This window comes from Charadrius vociferus, unplaced genomic scaffold, assembly GCF_000708025.1.
Source record: "Charadrius vociferus isolate BGI_N301 unplaced genomic scaffold, ASM70802v2 scaffold341, whole genome shotgun sequence".
NCBI lineage: Eukaryota > Metazoa > Chordata > Aves > Charadriiformes > Charadriidae > Charadrius > Charadrius vociferus.
Genome location: NW_009646847.1, coordinates 3871559 through 3889580, shown reverse-complemented (window position 1 = coordinate 3889580; position 18022 = coordinate 3871559). Strand labels below are relative to the sequence as shown.

Genomic DNA, 18022 nt, shown 5'->3' with positions numbered 1-18022 from the left:
AAAAATTGTAGCTTGTTATCTTAATATCACTTCCACTATTGCTGATAAACTGCAAAAGATGGTTGAAGGCTATATTCTGTCAATCTCACAAGCAGAAAATCTTTATGCTGTCCTTTATTAATAAAAAAAGGACACATCTGACTGCCATAGCACTGTACTAAAACTATGGAGATTTGTTAGCACTGCTGAGGTCGCTATTTAAAATCATGTGATAAGGACAAAAACATTTTGTCAACTGGAATGAAACCACATTCCAATGAGAATATCTTGGATAAAGGCTGCAAGACTTGGGACACACTAATTATTTTTTCCTCAACCCACTGAAGTCAGCTAAAAACATTATTCAGCTTAATCATCAGATTCATATCAATTAATTGGAATATTTCAAGTAATATGTTTCAGTGAGTTTATATTTGTATATAACCAGTATAGGACTGGTTCGTAGACACCCTTGGTTTTGCTTGTATGCATGCACATCTGAAATTGTGCATCTTCCCTGCCAGTGAAGGCACTGGAGAGCAGATATCCTGTCCAGCTTCCAAGTTCAGACACACCAGATCTATTGCTGGATCTCCCTTGCACAAGGCAGTTTCCACAGGGAATGGAATTGGTTTCCACGCCTCTGTCCTCACCGTCCTTACACAGAAACATTATGAGTATCTGAGTGAGACAAAGGCTCTCCGCAATTTCTAGCTAAGATATGGTCCTTCCTGCGGACCACTACCAATATGTGCAAACAGCTATGAATGTTTTTAAATCACGTATAAGTTAAGGTATAAGGTCTAAGCAGAGTGTTAGAGACATAAATAAATTGGTTTTGCATTCAGAAGCAGCAGACAGCATGTGATTCTTTAATGCTGTCATTCCAGATACCAATTAGTATCTGCAAGTTCATGTAGCTCAATAGATGACAAGAACAAGAAACACTAAAGCTATTCATACAGTATAAAGTCACAGTTCCAAACTACAGCTGTGAAAGTCCAGTCACAAAGTAGCCATAGCTGCATCTCATCAGGATTTAGGGGTCTGATCCAAATCCTGATGTTAGGATGTCACTAGTTCAGACTTACCAACATCTGCAGTTACCAGCATATTAATAATATATATATATGAAGCATTTACACTTATCTGAATATTCTAATAAAAGATGTCTCCTGCCAAAGGATCTGCAAATTTGGGCTTAATGTTTGGGAAAGATACAAGTGAGTAGTTCTTCATATCTTTTTCTTTTCCATTCTCTTCTGTATCCCTCAATGTTTTGTCCTTTTTTAATATACTTTGCTTTCACAAAACACTGGTTTTAATTTATATCTTAATATTAAATCTTATTTTAATACCTTTGCATATATGTTAATATCTGTTACATTGCTGTGTTAAATTTATGTCATTTCTGAATGTTCAACAATAAAGATCAGCAAGCAACAGAATTCTGTGAAAAAGTATCTTCTTCATAATCATTTTTGAAATTTTTATTACAGCGTATCTGAGTTTTTGTAGCAGACTGCCAGATGTATTTTGAGAAGTTTCCTGTCTTTTTTATATCTTGCTGTTTTGGAGGCCTGTCTCTTCATTATTTCATGTCTGTGTGTGTCTTTTATATAGGTCTTCATTTAATCTTTTGCTCGATTTTTTATGTCTAGCTGCTCCACGACAAAGAATTGAGTTGACCTTTGATGAACCTTATTACATAGAACCCTCATTTGAATGTCGGTTTGACCATCTGGAGGTTCGAGATGGACCTTTTGGTTTCTCCCCTCTCATTAATCGTTACTGTGGTCTGAAAAGTCCTGCACTAATTAGATCAACAGGGAGATTTATGTGGATCAAGTTTACTTCTGATGAGGAGCTGGAAGGAAAGGGATTTCAAGCAAAGTACTCATTTATACCAGGTAAAGATGCCTAAAATTCTAACCGAGTTAATGACCATCTGCTCCCATTGAACCCTGTGGATGTGTTTATGCTGGCAGTCTAGAGCTGAATTTCATAAGTGCTTATGAAGGCAAAGTGACAGTGCAATAGTTACAGTCTCAGTCCTGCTAATCCTACAGCATACTTGACTAAAACCACTTTGGAAAATCGACTGAAGGGACTTACAGGTCTATAGTTTGCTAGTGAAGAAGTCAGTTGATCTTGTTCATGCTGAAGGTTTTAGCAACTTCCCTCTTTGTCACTCTAACTTGTACCAGTTTCACTGGTGGTAGTAATGGAAAGAGCATTTATGTAGACAAATAGCTGGCATTTCAACAGCCTATCTTCTAGGAATATAAGGCACTAAGACAAAAACACCTGGAGCAAACCTACAATAGCACTTCCAGCCAGATGCAAAACATTTTAAATCTCCATTCTGAAAAGCCAGAGGAAATATCTATACAGTCCAAACATCAGCTCTCAGCATAACTAGATTGCCTCAAACTACAGGCTCAGACAACGGAATTGTTCTTTGCTCAAAGTACGGTGTAGTTTACAGGGCATGAGGGAGAGAATAATATGCTGACAGTGCCTTTAGACAAACAAAAAGTACATCTGCTCTGTGGGGACACTTAAAACTGGTAGGGCATTCTTTTTAAAAGAAAATAATGTGTAGTTATCAGCATTTTATTGTCGTTTGGGACAAAAGACAGTATATGAGTGTCAGCTCTGTTACTACTACAAATGTATACACAGGCATAACTTTTTAATGTCATCTTTACCCCTACAGCACATGAAAACACTATACATGATTACATATTACTGCTTATAGAACTGTATACCTTGCTAGGGATTTAGACTTGGAAACTCTTCAAATTAACATAGTGCCCAGTCCACTGGGAATAACGTGCTAAAATCTTTTCACAGGGAAAGTACTTACATATTTTGCTAAGTCCATTTCCAAAGCCATTTCATTAACATCACTTTCAAAACTAACTTAGCCTACTTCCAGGCTGGAACTTCAAATATACATTTAAACTTACATTATTTTCACAATAGATTGCAGCAACTGAAGGACTGATATTTTTCTTTCCTTTCCTTTACATTTACATAGAGTGTGGTAAAATACTTTGGGATTGTGAAAATGGAAGGGAGCACACACACATACCCCTACTTCATAAAAAAAAAAAAATAATCAGTTCATAAAGAAGGTTGAAAATCTCTTGCAGAATTTTGCATATAGTGATCATAGATTTCACTATAGGTAACTAAAACAGAGGAAGGCAAAGAAGGCATTTTCTCAACTGTACTGAGTCTTAAGCTCAGGACTGAGGATTTTAGGGGAAGTGATAAACTCCCTATACAGAAAAACATTTATAGGACCACAGAAAGAGCCAACTTCTGGAACTTGATTTGGAGAAGAATTTTGTATAAAACATGCGTGCACTTTTGAATGAACTAGTGCTTTCTTTGCATAAACTAACATTTCACACACATACACCTACTATGATTTCCGTGATTTCTGTGATTTCTGTGGTGTTTTCTATGCCACAGCTGCACACGTGCGCATCGTGTGAGTTTCTGTGCAGATTTGTGAGGAAACACTAGCCTGATCACTGAAATGTAAGCCTTGGATATCCTAGCCCATTACGGCCTCATTTTTAGCGAAGCCCAAGTCTCAGGAAAGTCAAGTACAATCAGTTAACCATATTGAAAAAGTGTATTCTTAACTTGCTAGTAGCATGCATACACATATGTATATGGATACATACATTACCTATACATCACATTTAGAAGAGCTAAGATAGAGGACCAATCAAGGTGAAGTTCTGCCTTCATACATGATGTCTAGAACTGTGCTACCTGGCCTAATAGAAGAGGCATGGGTACTCAGGGAAAAAGTATCTCAAGTATTGAACTGTCCTTCTTTATATTCTTCACTAACAGCAATTTCAAAGTGTTGATATATTCTATTGAACTTCAAATTGTTCAGAACTAGACAGACAACAATCCAATAAAAATGATGCTCACAGAAAGATCCCCTATACTCTTGTGGAGCTCCAGTGATTTCAGTGAAAACTGGCATAGTTAATGTAATATAGGAACAAAATAGTGAATAGTAATTTTTGGTGTTATGCTGGAAACCTGAGCTGTCAGTATAGAATTACCTTATTCAGGTAAGGTCAATCTTTGTGGAAAAATGTTATCATCTGAAAAAAATTCTCTGTTCTCTCCAATCAATTCATTAAACTTTCTGGCAATTTTTATTGTGACATAATAAAAAATGGACATGATCTTCAGATTATACTAAACCTTGAAGTGATTCTCAAGCATTGATAACCCCTGTGATTCATGACTTCTTTCTATTACAGATCCTGACTTCACTTACCTAGGAGGCATTTTAAATCCCATCCCAGGTCTAGTATTACAGTAACAATTTCTTTATACATGAAATTTTAAATTAATATCATACTGCATTTGACAGCAACGTATATGTTCTCCCTAGACTGCCAATTTGAGCTCTCGGGAGCTGATGGAATAGTACGTTCCAGTCAAGTAGAACAAGAAGGAAAAACAAAACCAGGACAAGCAGTTGACTGTATATGGACAATTAAAGCTACTCCAAATGCTAAGGTGGGTTTCATTCATATCATTCAGCATATAATGGGTTTCCAAGTCATTAGTAACAGGTAATAGTCACTGGCTGTGATTTGCATAACGTCTCACTTTTACTGAAATGAATTATTTATCAGTGGCTTAGGAAATCCAGATAGAGGATTGTTTCTGAAATTAAACTTATACAGCAAGTCCACAGTGTTGTCTTCCTATTATTTGAAACTTAAAATACAAAATAACTGTGAAAACTGTTTAAGCAACAACTTTCAAGGGCATTTGATTTGGACTCTGGTTTTATTGGAAGACTGTAGGCAAAAATGCTGGCTAACAGCTTTGATAAATTCCAGTAAGTCTTGCTGCCATGGTTTTAAATTTTGCCTCCACTGGTTCTGTTGGAGAATTTGGTTCTGTTCAAAGTCAACAGAACATGTACCTGCTCCTCCCCAGTCTAATTCACAATCCAGCACCTTAAAACCCACTTTCATCAATAGTCTGAGCTAAAATGAAAGGCTTTACTTGGAAAGAGCTGAGGAACTGTCACTCTCTCTTCTGACTTAGCTACAGGATCACACCCTCTTAAAGTGCCACAATAAAATTTGCTAGAGCTTTTCTGCCCAAGCTCTAAAGAGCCATATTAGCTGCTCAAGCCAAAAATCAGCATTAGTTACCTAGGTACCTGATATTTATGATTTTGCCTGCAGAACTAGACTGCTTATGGAAACATCACGATCTTATGGTCATTAAAAACAACTTGAGCTTTATTGTTGAACACAGAGAAGGATAAAATCCTATTCATAATTCAAAAATACAATAGCTATAGCCTGTTTAAAAAAAAACCAAACAGCTATATGTTTCAGAATCATATACTTGTTAATTACTTGTGAGTTGCACTGAAAGGTACATACTTTTTCCTCCATACAGCATACGCATCTTTAATTTTGCTTCTATATGTGTATTAAAGCGCATATTACTGCTTGCATATACCTAAGAACTAAAAAATATTTTCAAGCAGTAGCTGCCAAGATGACAAGCCTACGCTATGCCTTCTTACACACTCCTAATAGTTAACTAACCAGCCCACCAACTTCCAAATTAGTTCTAAAACAGCAACCTAAAAGATGGTAATAAGAGGACAAGACAAGAAAGAAACTAGAACTTCATTAATATATTTGAGCCTTTGAGGAAGTGACTCAACTCCCAAGAGCCCTATGCTAGTCTAAGTAATAGTAGCAGTTCTTCCAGAAACAATGATAAAAGCATTTTTGCTCTACATTGCCACTTGAGTGCACCTGGCCTTATGTTTAAGTATTTTAATAAATTACTGAACGTTTCTAGAAGGCAGAGTTATAGTTGGGTCAGTCCCGAGATGAGATCATCATCCTAAATTATTGAGTTAAAACATTACAGAAAAATAATTCTTAGTATTCTGACAGTGGTTTCTCAAGCTTCAGTTCTGGCAGAATGATAAAATCCATTAGATCTCAAATGGTGCAGTCTCTTGAGAAAAATAAACATAGGCATTTTTCATTTCCTTAACTTGATCTTGTAATAAAAATAAATTTTTAAAACTGACACAACTGCAGCAATTAAAGGATTTTTTAAAATCTGCATAAGATATTTAATAAATTACCTCCAGATTTCAGAAAATTACTAGAATAATCAATATAATCTAAGAGTGAGAACCCTTTATATTTACTTGCCTAACATTAACCAGAAGGAGCTTTTGCAGAGCTGGGCTCTTTTGATGGAATTATTCCTTTGTTTTCATACACAGAATAGCTCTACTAGACGTGTGCTAACTTACTTTTAGCTTCCATTGTAATTTCATATTTCACATATAAAATCAATCGTTAAATGAAAATACTGTCTCTCAGCCCAAATACTAGCACTTAGAGCTCACAGCCATGTTTGTGACATAAGGCATCAATGGAAGACAGGTTGTCAATGTAGCAGAGAATTTCCAGCAGTAAATCTAACAAAGACAGCAGAAGAAAAAAAAAAAGAAAATAAAATATATATATACACTGAAAATCACAAAAAACAGTGAGATCCAGCATGAGATAACATGGCACAGTGCTAGCAACCTGCCTCTGGAAAACACTGGAAAGAAAGAGCCAGGGTGTACAAGTGTCACCTGTCTTTTACTGTGTTCTTTTACTATGTTTTCAATAGAGCCTGTTAAGTGTATGTGAGGGGGGTTGGTTTGGTTTAGTTAATTCTTTAAAATTCAGTGTTAAAAGGCTTTGCACTAGCTGATGTTAAAAGCAAGATACGGCAAAAGGGCAGGAAGGTAGGTAATAAGCAATAGTAAGTGTGGTACTCATCTACTCCGTCTACCCCGCTTCACAAACTAAACAAGAATTTGAGGTTCTTGTCATTAGGCAGGTGCAAGAAAAAGGTCTTTAGCGGCCATAGTATCAGCCAGAGAGGTAATTGCAAACTGTACTCAAAATACAGTCTAGACCCAAGCTTCTCTGAGGAACATACTGAAGGCCTCATGGATAGAGGAGAAGCACCTCTTCTTCCATGGAACAGGAGAACTCAGCCTCTACATAAATAGATTTGTCCTCTGTCAAAATAATGGTTACCTGAGGAATTTTTAAAGTTTAAATATTGACTTTGCAGCATACTTCGGTGACTTAGTTACATATCTCATCAACTTTCACTAGAATTTTGAGAATTCCAAAAGAACCGTTCAAGATATAAAAAAAACCAAAACACAAACACCATGATCTTTTCATGTAATTCGAACTGAATTACAAACTTGCACAAGTTTCCTGCTCCAGTAAAATAAATTACTTGCTCACTCTTCAAGTGCTATCTTGGTCTTCTAATTTCCTTGCTGCATATGTTCTACCACATACACGGCCTTCTCTTGGATTAGACTTCCGCTTTTGGAGGAATTAAGATTGGTTTAAATTTATTAATTCTTCCTGGATAGCCATCTTACTTTTCTCCTGCTTACATTTTTATTCAAAATACTCCTGACTTTATTGTTTATGTCTTCCATAACACTGTGCTGGTTCAGTAATTAGCTTTCATTCTGAAGCAACAAACTTTTAATTTCCTTATTTTACTTCAGAGCTCTTCTGACTAGACTCCTTCCCTTATATTTTAACACTGTTTTCATGAATTAAAAAGAAAGAAAAGTGAACAGTCAAAATACCATTAAAATTCTTTCAGCACATTTATGTGTTTCTTGTATCTTTATTCTAGAGTAATAGACTGCACATTTAGCAAAGCTTAGAGCTTTCTTTAGCAAGTGTGTTCCTTTTTCCTTTTTTTCCATGGGGAGTGGAAATATATCAGAGTGAATGGTTAAATAAAGATTGTTTTGGGGAGGAGGGAGAAGTGAAACAGATACTTCAGACAGATTTGAAGTAATATTTCACATTGATGTTTAATGAGAAAATGTAAGTTTAAGTGTTGTGAATTGGGAGTCGCACACATGTGTAAGGGAATAAAACATCTTGTTCAAGATTTGCTAAGAAGGAAAACTGTCTTCGCTATATTACTTTTCCTAGAGACATTAATTTCTCTTTTCTAACAGATTTATTTGCGATTTCTCGACTATCAAATGGAGCATTCAAATGAATGCAAAAGAAACTTTGTTGCTGTATATGATGGAAGTAGTTCTATTGAAAACCTGAAGGCAAAGTTTTGCAGCACCGTAGCAAACGATGTCATGCTACAGACTGGGACAGGTGTGGTACGAATGTGGGCAGATGAAGGCAGTAGACTAAGCAGATTCAGAATGCTGTTCACTTCATTTGTGGATCGTAAGTAGATTTTAAAGAGCCTATTCTCCTGGTATAAGGGTACTTTCAGGTATTTTAGGAAAAGCATCAGCTATGTATTATGCAGCAGGAACACAGAAAAAAGGTCATTTGTTTCTTTCACATACTAGCCGGTAAATGAAATACTTGCTTCATTACATTTATAAGCATGGTTCCTGAAGAAAGGCTTTCCTCCATTCTTAAAAGTTTTATTTTTCATTTGAATTCAGTAATAATACAGTCCTAGGCTCCGTTCTTCTCACAAAGAGTTCTACACATGAGCACAGACTTACTTAAAAAGACAGCAATGGGACTCAAGTGTGCTCTTCCACTACCCTCCATCTTCCAGTTCCCTGCCAGACCCCACAACAAGGCACTGCTTAATCCCACACTGGATGTTCAGAAGACTAGAAAACACGTGCAATCCTGCAGAGTCTGGATCTTCTTCCTATCCACAGCCCTACCTTCAATTTTGGATCTGGAAGTGTAGTTCCAGCTACACCTAAGCTGCTAACTCCTTCTCAACTGCATGTGGCCCTGAACGATCCCACACACACTCCCTTAGCAAAGCCCAGTTGTGTTGCACAACCGTGGGTAAGCAGTTAAATTAAAATTTATTTAAGAAGGCTATACTGAAAGCAGAGCTGTAAACGCAGTCTGGATTTCTGTGTTTGGATTCCACAGCCCAGGTTAGAGGTAATTTTTACTCTGGTTGTAAATTAAGGTGCTTTCTTGAAAGCATACTTTTCGTGAAGTTTTCTTCTAAGTGCTTTCCCTTTGAACTTAATGGAATTTTGTTGACTCACACAAAGGATGACATCGTCCACATTGCAGAACCTGAAACTAAGGGGCATCTTCAGCCCAAAAGCAGACCAAGTTTAGAACTGCAGAACAGATCTGAGATACATGGGGAGAGCTGAATAAAACATACCTGCCACTTCAGAAAATGAGACCTATGCTTATGCTAGAGGTTTTCAAAATGTTCTGCTTGAAGAATAAGTATTACAGATTTGCTGTCAAAGAAATAATTTTTTTGACATAACTCACCATAGCCAGTCCTGAAAGGGATCCTGGTCACCACCTTGCAGAAAAGTTCAGGTTACAGGTAACAAGTAGATTTTATACTCTCTTCCATAAAACAGTAAAATTTAACACAGAAGAAAAGTTACTTTCTGTAAAACAGTCTTTCTAAAGTAACAGAGACTTACAATAGAAATAGCTTATTGCTTACTTTGTGTACATGGTAGTAAGAAACACTTGCATGTTTCAAACTAGCCTATTGTTTAACCTACAATAGGCATTTAATAAACTTTAGATATTGTGAATTTTAGTAAGTACCAGTTTTAAGTATAACTTGCTTGCAAAATTTGTTACTGCTTTTCCACTAGCTTTTATTTCAATACAATTATTAATATTAGCGATAGTGCAAGTTATTCCAGCTTTCAATCTAGAAAATGCTGTGAACTTTCCCAGGGAAATTATCCATTTATATTATAAATATTGAAGTGGTTTGGGTTTTTTTTTTTGTTGAGGTGAGGGGTTTTTGAGTGCAAGAGGTTGAAACAGTAACTACTCCTAAAGCTAGATAACTTTCCAAATTTACCATTTTAAAGCAACTCAAACGTCATTGGCAGAAGAAAATCTGCAAAGGTATGTAGTTATTCTTATTTATCTTCTAACCTGAGATCCTGTCTGTCTTGGATAAGGTAATTCAAAAGTATTGTCTGAAAAACATTTCATGTATTTTAAATAATCTAGTGATAAGCAATTTTTCTAACTGAAAAAAGTGAATCCATGCTTATCTTATTTTCAGATCATTAAGCTATTTTTCTCTTCTAGCTTACTAATGATTTGTAATTATATGAAGCCAACCATGAAAACAATCAATATTTCTGAAAAGATTTACACAAGTGAACTAATTGTGCATGACAGTCACCTAACACACACCTAGTGCTGCTTGCAGATTTGACTAAGTAATTGAGCTAACAGCTATGTTAAAAATCAATGTATTTGATTTATGGCTTGGTTCAATACATGAATAATACTAGATAAAGAACACTGTGAACATTGCACCAGTCTTAGGCAGCTGTTATAAGAAGAGTCCAGCTATGTCCTTGAAGTCCTGGACTGGAACTGATCAATCATTGTGACTTTTAGACTTTGTACTCCTCAAATAACAAACAAAAGGAAAACAAAGTCCATTTGTCCCATCTTTATGAACTTGTGAACAAAAGCTATCCCCAAAAAATGTTAAAGAGACTACACAGGAATGTAAAATGGAGACTGCACTGGTGGATAGAGAAGCAGCAGCAGAATGCACAATCCAAAACTACAGAAACATGAAAAAAATACCCCTGTTCAGGGAAATAAGAAAGAGAATGTGTCTTACAACATAATTCTTCCTCTGTGCCTCCACAAGAACTAAAGCTCCATACAGATGAATATTGAAACACCAGCAGATACACATGGATCCATGACAACCACGCTGGACACAAATTTCATAGATCCTCCTTTATTTCACAGTCAGAAACGTTTCAGTAGATATTGGAGCCTTTTTAAGCTATTCTGTTTAAATGCTGATCCTATTTATAAAGAAAAGCTTGTGCAATCTTTCTTTCCAAATTCAGAATGAAAAACTACCCAAGTCTTCTCCCCACGTGCTAATAAGGCCAATAGCCTTTTATTCGGTAGTCTGCATCATGAACATGTCTGTTTTAACTACTAGTCTTTCTCCTGGTTTTAGATATAAAATGGTTAGAAACTGACTATATCTTCCTCTTTCTATGAATTGCTTTAGGTTGTCTGGGATACCTGTTTTCATACTTAGATTGACACCCTTGCATGCTTATCATCATTTAGTCCTTCACAGAGAAGGTGTGAATCCCTTTGGAATTTAATTGCAGCATAATTTTGGATGATGCTTACACCATGATATGATTTCACACGAGGTTTCCAGAATAATGCTTACATTGTGCCTTAAACTATCAATGATGTGAATTGTCTCAGCCATCCACTCTTGATACATTGTACGCGATAGCTTGGCACACCAACACAACCACCAGGTTCTTTTATATTTTCTTCCCTAAACAGTAGCAGTTGGTGAAACAGTTAAGACATAGTTAAGTCCAAATGTAGGAAAGTTTGATTTTATTCTTCCATTTAACAGGTTGAACTTAAAGTCCCACTGAATCACGTCCCACTGAAAAACAGTTTGGCCCTTGAAACAAAGTGGGCATAAACCATTCTTGAAAAAAGGCTGTTGATTTAAGAGCCTGACTAGGAAGACTCCCTGGTCAGAGAGGATCAAGGGGAGTAGGCTTCCCAGGACCATATGCAGTGAGTGGCTGAAAATCTTCAAGGATGGAGACTCCGCAAACCCTCAGGGCAACGCATACCAGTCACGTCAGATGGTATGAAGATAAGGACTTAGAGCATTTCCCTGGATCCCCCATATTTCTCTTTTACTGGTGACCCCAACACGGAGCATAAGCATTCCAGATGCTGTCTCATGAGTGCCATGCAGAGGGGAAGAATCACCTCCCTTGACCTGATGGCAATGCTCTTCCTAATGCAGCTCAGGATGCTATTGGCTTTTTTGGCTACAAGGGTGCATCGCCGCCTCACGTGCCACTTTTTCTCCACCAGGACAGAGCTGCTTTCCAGCTGGCTGGCTCTCAGCCTATACATATACGTGGATTTATTCCTCTGCAACTGCAGGACTTTGTGTTTCCCTTGATTGAACTTTATGAGGTTCCTGTCAATGCATTTCTCCAGCCTGTCTCAAATGGCAGCACAACTGCCTGGTCTATCAGCCACTCCTCACCGTTTTTTTATTATCTACAAATTTGCTGAGGGTGCAGTCCGCACCAACATCCAGGTTAAATGGCTTTATTATTGTCCCCTGGGGTACACCACTAGTGATGGCCTCCATCTGGACTTTGTGCCTCTGACCATAACCCTTTAAGCCTGGCAGTTCAGTCAGTTTTCAGTTCACTCCAGTGTCCTCCTATGTAGTCTGTACTTCATCAGTTTCTCTACAAGGATATTATGGGATACAGTTTTGAAAGCCTTGCTAAAGTCAGTATATACAACATCCACCTCTCTGTCCTCATCCAAGCTAGTAGTTTCATCATAGAAGGCAATCAGTTCGGTCAGGCACGATTTCCTCGTCATAAATTCGTGCTGACTACTCCCAATTACCTTATTTCTAATACGTTTGGAAATGGCTTCCAGGATTATTTGTTCTATCACCTTCCCAGGCATCGAGGGAAGCTCCCATTTGTTCCTTTCAGTAGCAGGCCCATATTTTCCTTGGCCTCCCTTTTGTTGCTGGTACACTTGAAGAAGCCCTTAGTGCTTTTCATGTTCCTCACCATATCCAGGTAGGCGTTGGTTTTCCCAGCCCCATCCCTGCATGCTCACTGTGTATGTATTCCTACCAGGGCACCTGACCCTGCTTGCATCTAACATGACATTTCCTTCATAGCTGATATAATGGCTATGATCTATGCCTCCCTAAGTATTGATCATATTTTAAAAGAAGTATTCTTCAAACAATTCCAAACAATTATATTCTCAGCTCAGCTGAGTAAGGAAGATTCATGTGATAGTTACTATGACATTTTTAAATGCTGAAATTACATAAATAAAACACTTCCAAAGTACACTTTAAATACATTCTGTATTACATTAAAATACTGTAGCACTTGCTCTACAATTCAAGCACAAGCTTCCTATATGGAATTTCTTGCCAGGTTGGCAGGGGTTAAGCAATAACAGGAAGCTAATACAAAAGCTTAAGGCCAACAGGCATAGGTTACCAAAATTCAGTGGAGTAAGAAATGGGAAGACAATGCATATTAGATTTAGGGAATGCAAATTCAGAATTAAAGGTTTAAAATTTTCTTTTCCATTAGGCATAATTCCTCTTTTTGTCACTGAGACTTTGAAGCCTAGCAGAAGGAATAAGTGAGGAAACAGGCTGTATTCAGGACTAGTCACTCTCCTCTGCTGTACCCTTTGGGATTCGCATTACGTTTCAGAGAATCCAGACTGCTCAGGAATAAATTCTTTCTATGAAATCAAATAGTAGAGTGTCTATCACACATCTTTGCTGTTTAATATATAACTAACTCCACTAATAACAGATATTTCTATCATAAAAATGCTACATTACTGAGACAGAGAAGGGGAATATAAATGTCTTGTCCAGTGCCCGGAATTCATATTCTATGTATATTATACATCCTGAAAAGAATTATTATCATTTTTAATGTATTTTTCTAATGTCAAGGAGCTATAACAAATATTCATGGAAACAAAATCTTTAGGGCAACTTTCTAGTTAATTTACTTCCTCAAATTTCTAACTATATATAGACAGATAGATAAAAAGCTAAACTGTACTCTGTCTTAATCCCTGCATTAGCTCTAATAGGAGGATCTAAGAGCTTTGATTCACAAGTAGGAATGACTTAGATGCTTCCAGTTACTGAAGTCTCTTGCAATTACTGAAACAGTCCTCCACAAACTCAAATCTGATTTGCCTTAAGATATTAATGGGCTGTAAAATGCAGATGTTCAGGAACTGCTTCACAACCAGCTGTACCATCTACATAGCAGATGCACAGCAGATAGAATAAATACATAATTGATGGTGAACATGAGATTAAGTATTAAGTTTTTAAGGACAAGTATTAAAGCCTTCTTCTGTGTTGTGTGACGGTATCTGCTACCCATTTTGAGCGAGAATTTTTTTTTTTTTGTAGCATTGATAATACACCTGAAAGCAACCACATGAAGAGAGAGTAAATCATCCAATAATTAGTGATATGCAGGAAAAGTGATTGTGCTTGTAACAGAGATAAAGAATGCGTATGCATGGTGGAAAAAAAAAGCAGGAATTTACTAGTTTTATTGCAATGCATCAGTTACTGAAAATTCCTACTGTTTTCTTTTTCTTCTCTCCTGCAGCTCCCTGCTCAGGCAACACTTACTTCTGCCATAGCAACATGTGCATCAATAATTCTTTAGTCTGCAATGGCATTCAAAACTGTGCATACCCGTGGGATGAAAATCACTGCAGAGGTGAGTAGAGGGCAAAGTATAGCCTTTATGAGCTAGAATGGTCAGTCTGCCTTTCAAGGAAGTCATGAAATGTCTGTTTCCTGGAAATATGCTGAAGACAGCTATTCTGCTAATCTCAGGAAGGTGTTCCAATTTTTTTATTTAAACTCAGGAGACATGTAAGCGTCCTGAATATTGATCTTACTGCTTTAGAATTAAATTTCTTCATCTTCAGCATATACTTTAAAAGGATGTCAACTTGACAGGAAATTTAGTATTTGCCAGGTTGCATCCTATCCATTTCTAAACTTTAAACAAAGCAAGGATCGTAGGGACCGATGTTATCTTTTACTAAAAAAAAAAAAATAAATTATAGGGCTGTAAAAAGACAAGCCTTCAAGCATGAAAAACCTTTCTCAGGGCTGAAATAGAAACAACAATCTTCAAAGACAAATACAATTTTAAAACATTTCTTTTAAGTTGTTCATCAGACTATCTCAGAATAAGTCTCTGCTGCATATGGTGTGAGAAAGGGTGGGAAGAAGGAGGAATGGTTAGGAAGCAAGAAGTCATTGCTTATGGAAAACAGACACATGTAAATCACTGCTTCTAGAACATAGGGCAGGGGAGTATTGTTTAAACCATCACAGCTACAGTAAAAACTTGTTTCAATATCAGGTTTTGTAAGAAAAATTCTAGTGATTTGGGAAAATTGTTACTCTGCTGAAGAACAAATATATTCACCTGTGCTTCAACAATAACTGAATTTTCAGAGTTAGACCAAAACCAGTTTAAAGTCAACAATTTTTCTTACTAAAAGAAAACAATAAAAAAAACCAACCCAACCCTTGAGCTTGGGTGTTTGTTTTTTTTTGACAAATGGAATGGCACAAATAGGTCTGAACACAGAACTCCAGAAAGATTTAAATAGGTGCTCCATTTCAAAGAGAAATTGACCTTGCAGGAAAGGTTAAAACCTTCTCTAAAGAAAATCTGGAAATAAAATGGTTTTTCAACACACAAATCCAGCTTAAATTTTTTAGTAAATAAATATTAAAAGAACTTCTTTGAAATTGCATTTTGGGCAAACAAAGAAAAATTCACACCACTAATAAATACTCTAATGCAAGATATGTTATGGGAGCTTTCCAGTTAACAAAATTGATCCATAACTCCCAAGTTTTCAATGTAAAAGTAGGCTTCCTCTAAACAGTCCTTAGCTTTGATAATATTCAATAGTCCCTCTTAAGTGTAATTTCTAGATCTCTTTCCCATGTTTACCAACTGCATTCTGGAATCTGGCCTAGAATTGATACTTCACTCAGGCACTGCAGTATTTAAAAAAGTGAATTCCATTAAAACCATATCACAACATGAAGAAAGTGTCTTTCTCAATATTTGTAAATTGAGATATCTGGTGCTGAATAACCTACCAGGTTTTATGTTGAATACAATCTAAATTCTGCTTTAATACTTGCACAGCAGAAATTAAGAGACAGCTGAAGACTAGAACCATATTGCCAGCTAAGGTCCCTTAGGACAAGTACCTTTACAGAACAGAAATCCAACTGGAAAATTAAAATTCTTATTTGAAGATTAAAAGTATGGAAAACCATCTTGTTCTGATGCTGCCATCTTGTGTGTTTTCATATGAAGTACTAGCCAAAAGTGCCACATGATTTAGGTTGGTTGGTTCCCCCCTGCCTCCCCCACCCCTTTTTCTTTCCCCCAACTGACTTGATTACTGGACTGTTAAAACTGGAATATCTCTCTGCTAAAGCTCCCTGTGTTGAAATAGGTATAACACACTCACACAATAGACACAGTCATTAAATTCCCAAGAGATATGAAAACAAGTAATATAGTCAATCTTACATCATGGCTATGATATTTCACTTTTAAAGAACTGGATCATTTTAAATCTAGGTTTCCTTCTACTGGCATCAATGTGATTATTGCCAGCAGGAGCGTACCATAGTAAGAGAAGCATCATCTGTAGCTGTATAAACTCCTATTTAACTGGTGGATTTTGGAATATGAACTAGTCAGTATAGGTTCAGGATTGAAGCCACATCCCAGCTGAGACAACACACACAAGCCACAGAGTTCCACCTGCCACTGAATTATCAGGTGGTAGCCACTAATGCAGACAGGGCATTAGACTTGCTGAATAAATGCACAGATCCAGTATGGTAAATCCCACTGACAAACACGTCTCGTCTCCAGTGCCATTAAGTCATTTCATTAATACAGCACTTAATGACAATAACAATACAGCTTGCTTTGTTTTAATACATGATCAAGAGTGTGGAAAATAAAAGCCTTATAATCCTCATCTTTACTTTGCAGAAAAGAAAAAAGCTGGACTGTTTGAACAAATTACCAAAACTCATGGAACAATCATTGGCATCACATCTGGAATAGTTTTAGTTCTTCTCATCATTTCAATTCTAGTACAAGTAAAGCAACCTCGCAAAAAGGTTATGGCTTGCAAGACTGCTTTCAATAAAACTGGTTTCCAGGAAGTATTTGATCCTCCACATTATGAACTATTTTCACTAAGGGACAAAGAAATTTCTGCAGATTTGGCAGATTTATCAGAAGAACTTGAAAACTATCAGAAAATGAGACGCCCTTCAACAGCTTCCAGATGCATTCATGACCACCACTGTGGCTCCCAGGCCTCTAATATAAAACAAAGCAGGACAAACCTCAGCTCCATGGAACTGCCCTTTCGCAATGATTTTGCGCAGCCTCAGCCAATGAAAACATTCAATAGCACATTCAAGAAAAGTAGTTACACTTTCAAACAAGCGCATGACTGCCCTGAGCAAGTCATAGAAGACAGGGTGATGGAGGAGATTCCGTGTGAAATCTATGTTAGAGGAAGAGAAGATACAGCACAAGGTTCATTATCTATTGACTTCTAATTTCCTAGTGGAGGTGATATCAGTGTATATACAAGATGCTTGTGTATAATGACAGTGTATATATTAACCGTGTACTATATGCAGCGTGTGAGATGCACACACACTTTTAGCTTATTATACTTAATTTTAAAAAAGTGAAAATCTTCGTAACTAATTCTTACTGAAAAATGGTGAATTTCCTCCCATCTTCCCAAGCTACCTATTTAGCAGAGGAGTAAGACAGAGACTTTGCATGGAAATTATAAGTTAAGGATATTGGAAGAAAAAAACCCAACAACTGCTAATCATTGAACTCTGAAACAATGACTACTACTCTCTTCCTCATACAATTTTCTCTTTAGACGTCTGCTTTTCAAGACAATTTTAATACCTCAGTTACATAAATAAAAGTAGTTAAGTGCACCACGTGTATGTCAACATAGGTGTCTTACTGTATTTGTCAAACTGAAAGTAGTTAGTGTTAAGTGCCAGTTAAGACTCAAGAATTATGTTACAGCCATCTGTTTCATCTTGCCTACCATTTATATTGCCTTTAATTATCAGTTCCTCACTCTATGCTTTGTGAGAAGTGTAAAGGATTACTGCCTTTTAAAAATAACTGAGTTAGATTAATTTTAGTACATTTGGAAATATATAATCTTTGCTGCTTTTGGTTAAAACACAAGTAAGTACTCATGTTATTCTAGATGTAGACATTTACAACAGTTTTCTTTCAATAAGGTTTAGG

At 36.7% G+C, this 18022-nt stretch overlaps 1 protein-coding gene across 1 annotated transcript in view; it reads left to right on the top strand.

The window, feature by feature from the left end:
* The window catches only part of NETO2 (neuropilin (NRP) and tolloid (TLL)-like 2), a 33755-nt gene extending 16058 nt beyond the window's left edge, over positions 1-17697 (top strand). The window contains exons 4-9 of the mRNA XM_009894100.1: positions 1641-1889; positions 4281-4325; positions 4415-4542; positions 8075-8303; positions 14273-14386; positions 16715-17697. Coding sequence (XP_009892402.1) covers positions 1641-1889; positions 4281-4325; positions 4415-4542; positions 8075-8303; positions 14273-14386; positions 16715-17295 — 1346 coding nt within the window. The 3' untranslated portion in view covers positions 17296-17697. The remainder of the gene's footprint in view (positions 1-1640; positions 1890-4280; positions 4326-4414; positions 4543-8074; positions 8304-14272; positions 14387-16714) is intronic.
* The last annotated feature ends 325 nt before the right edge of the window (positions 17698-18022 follow it).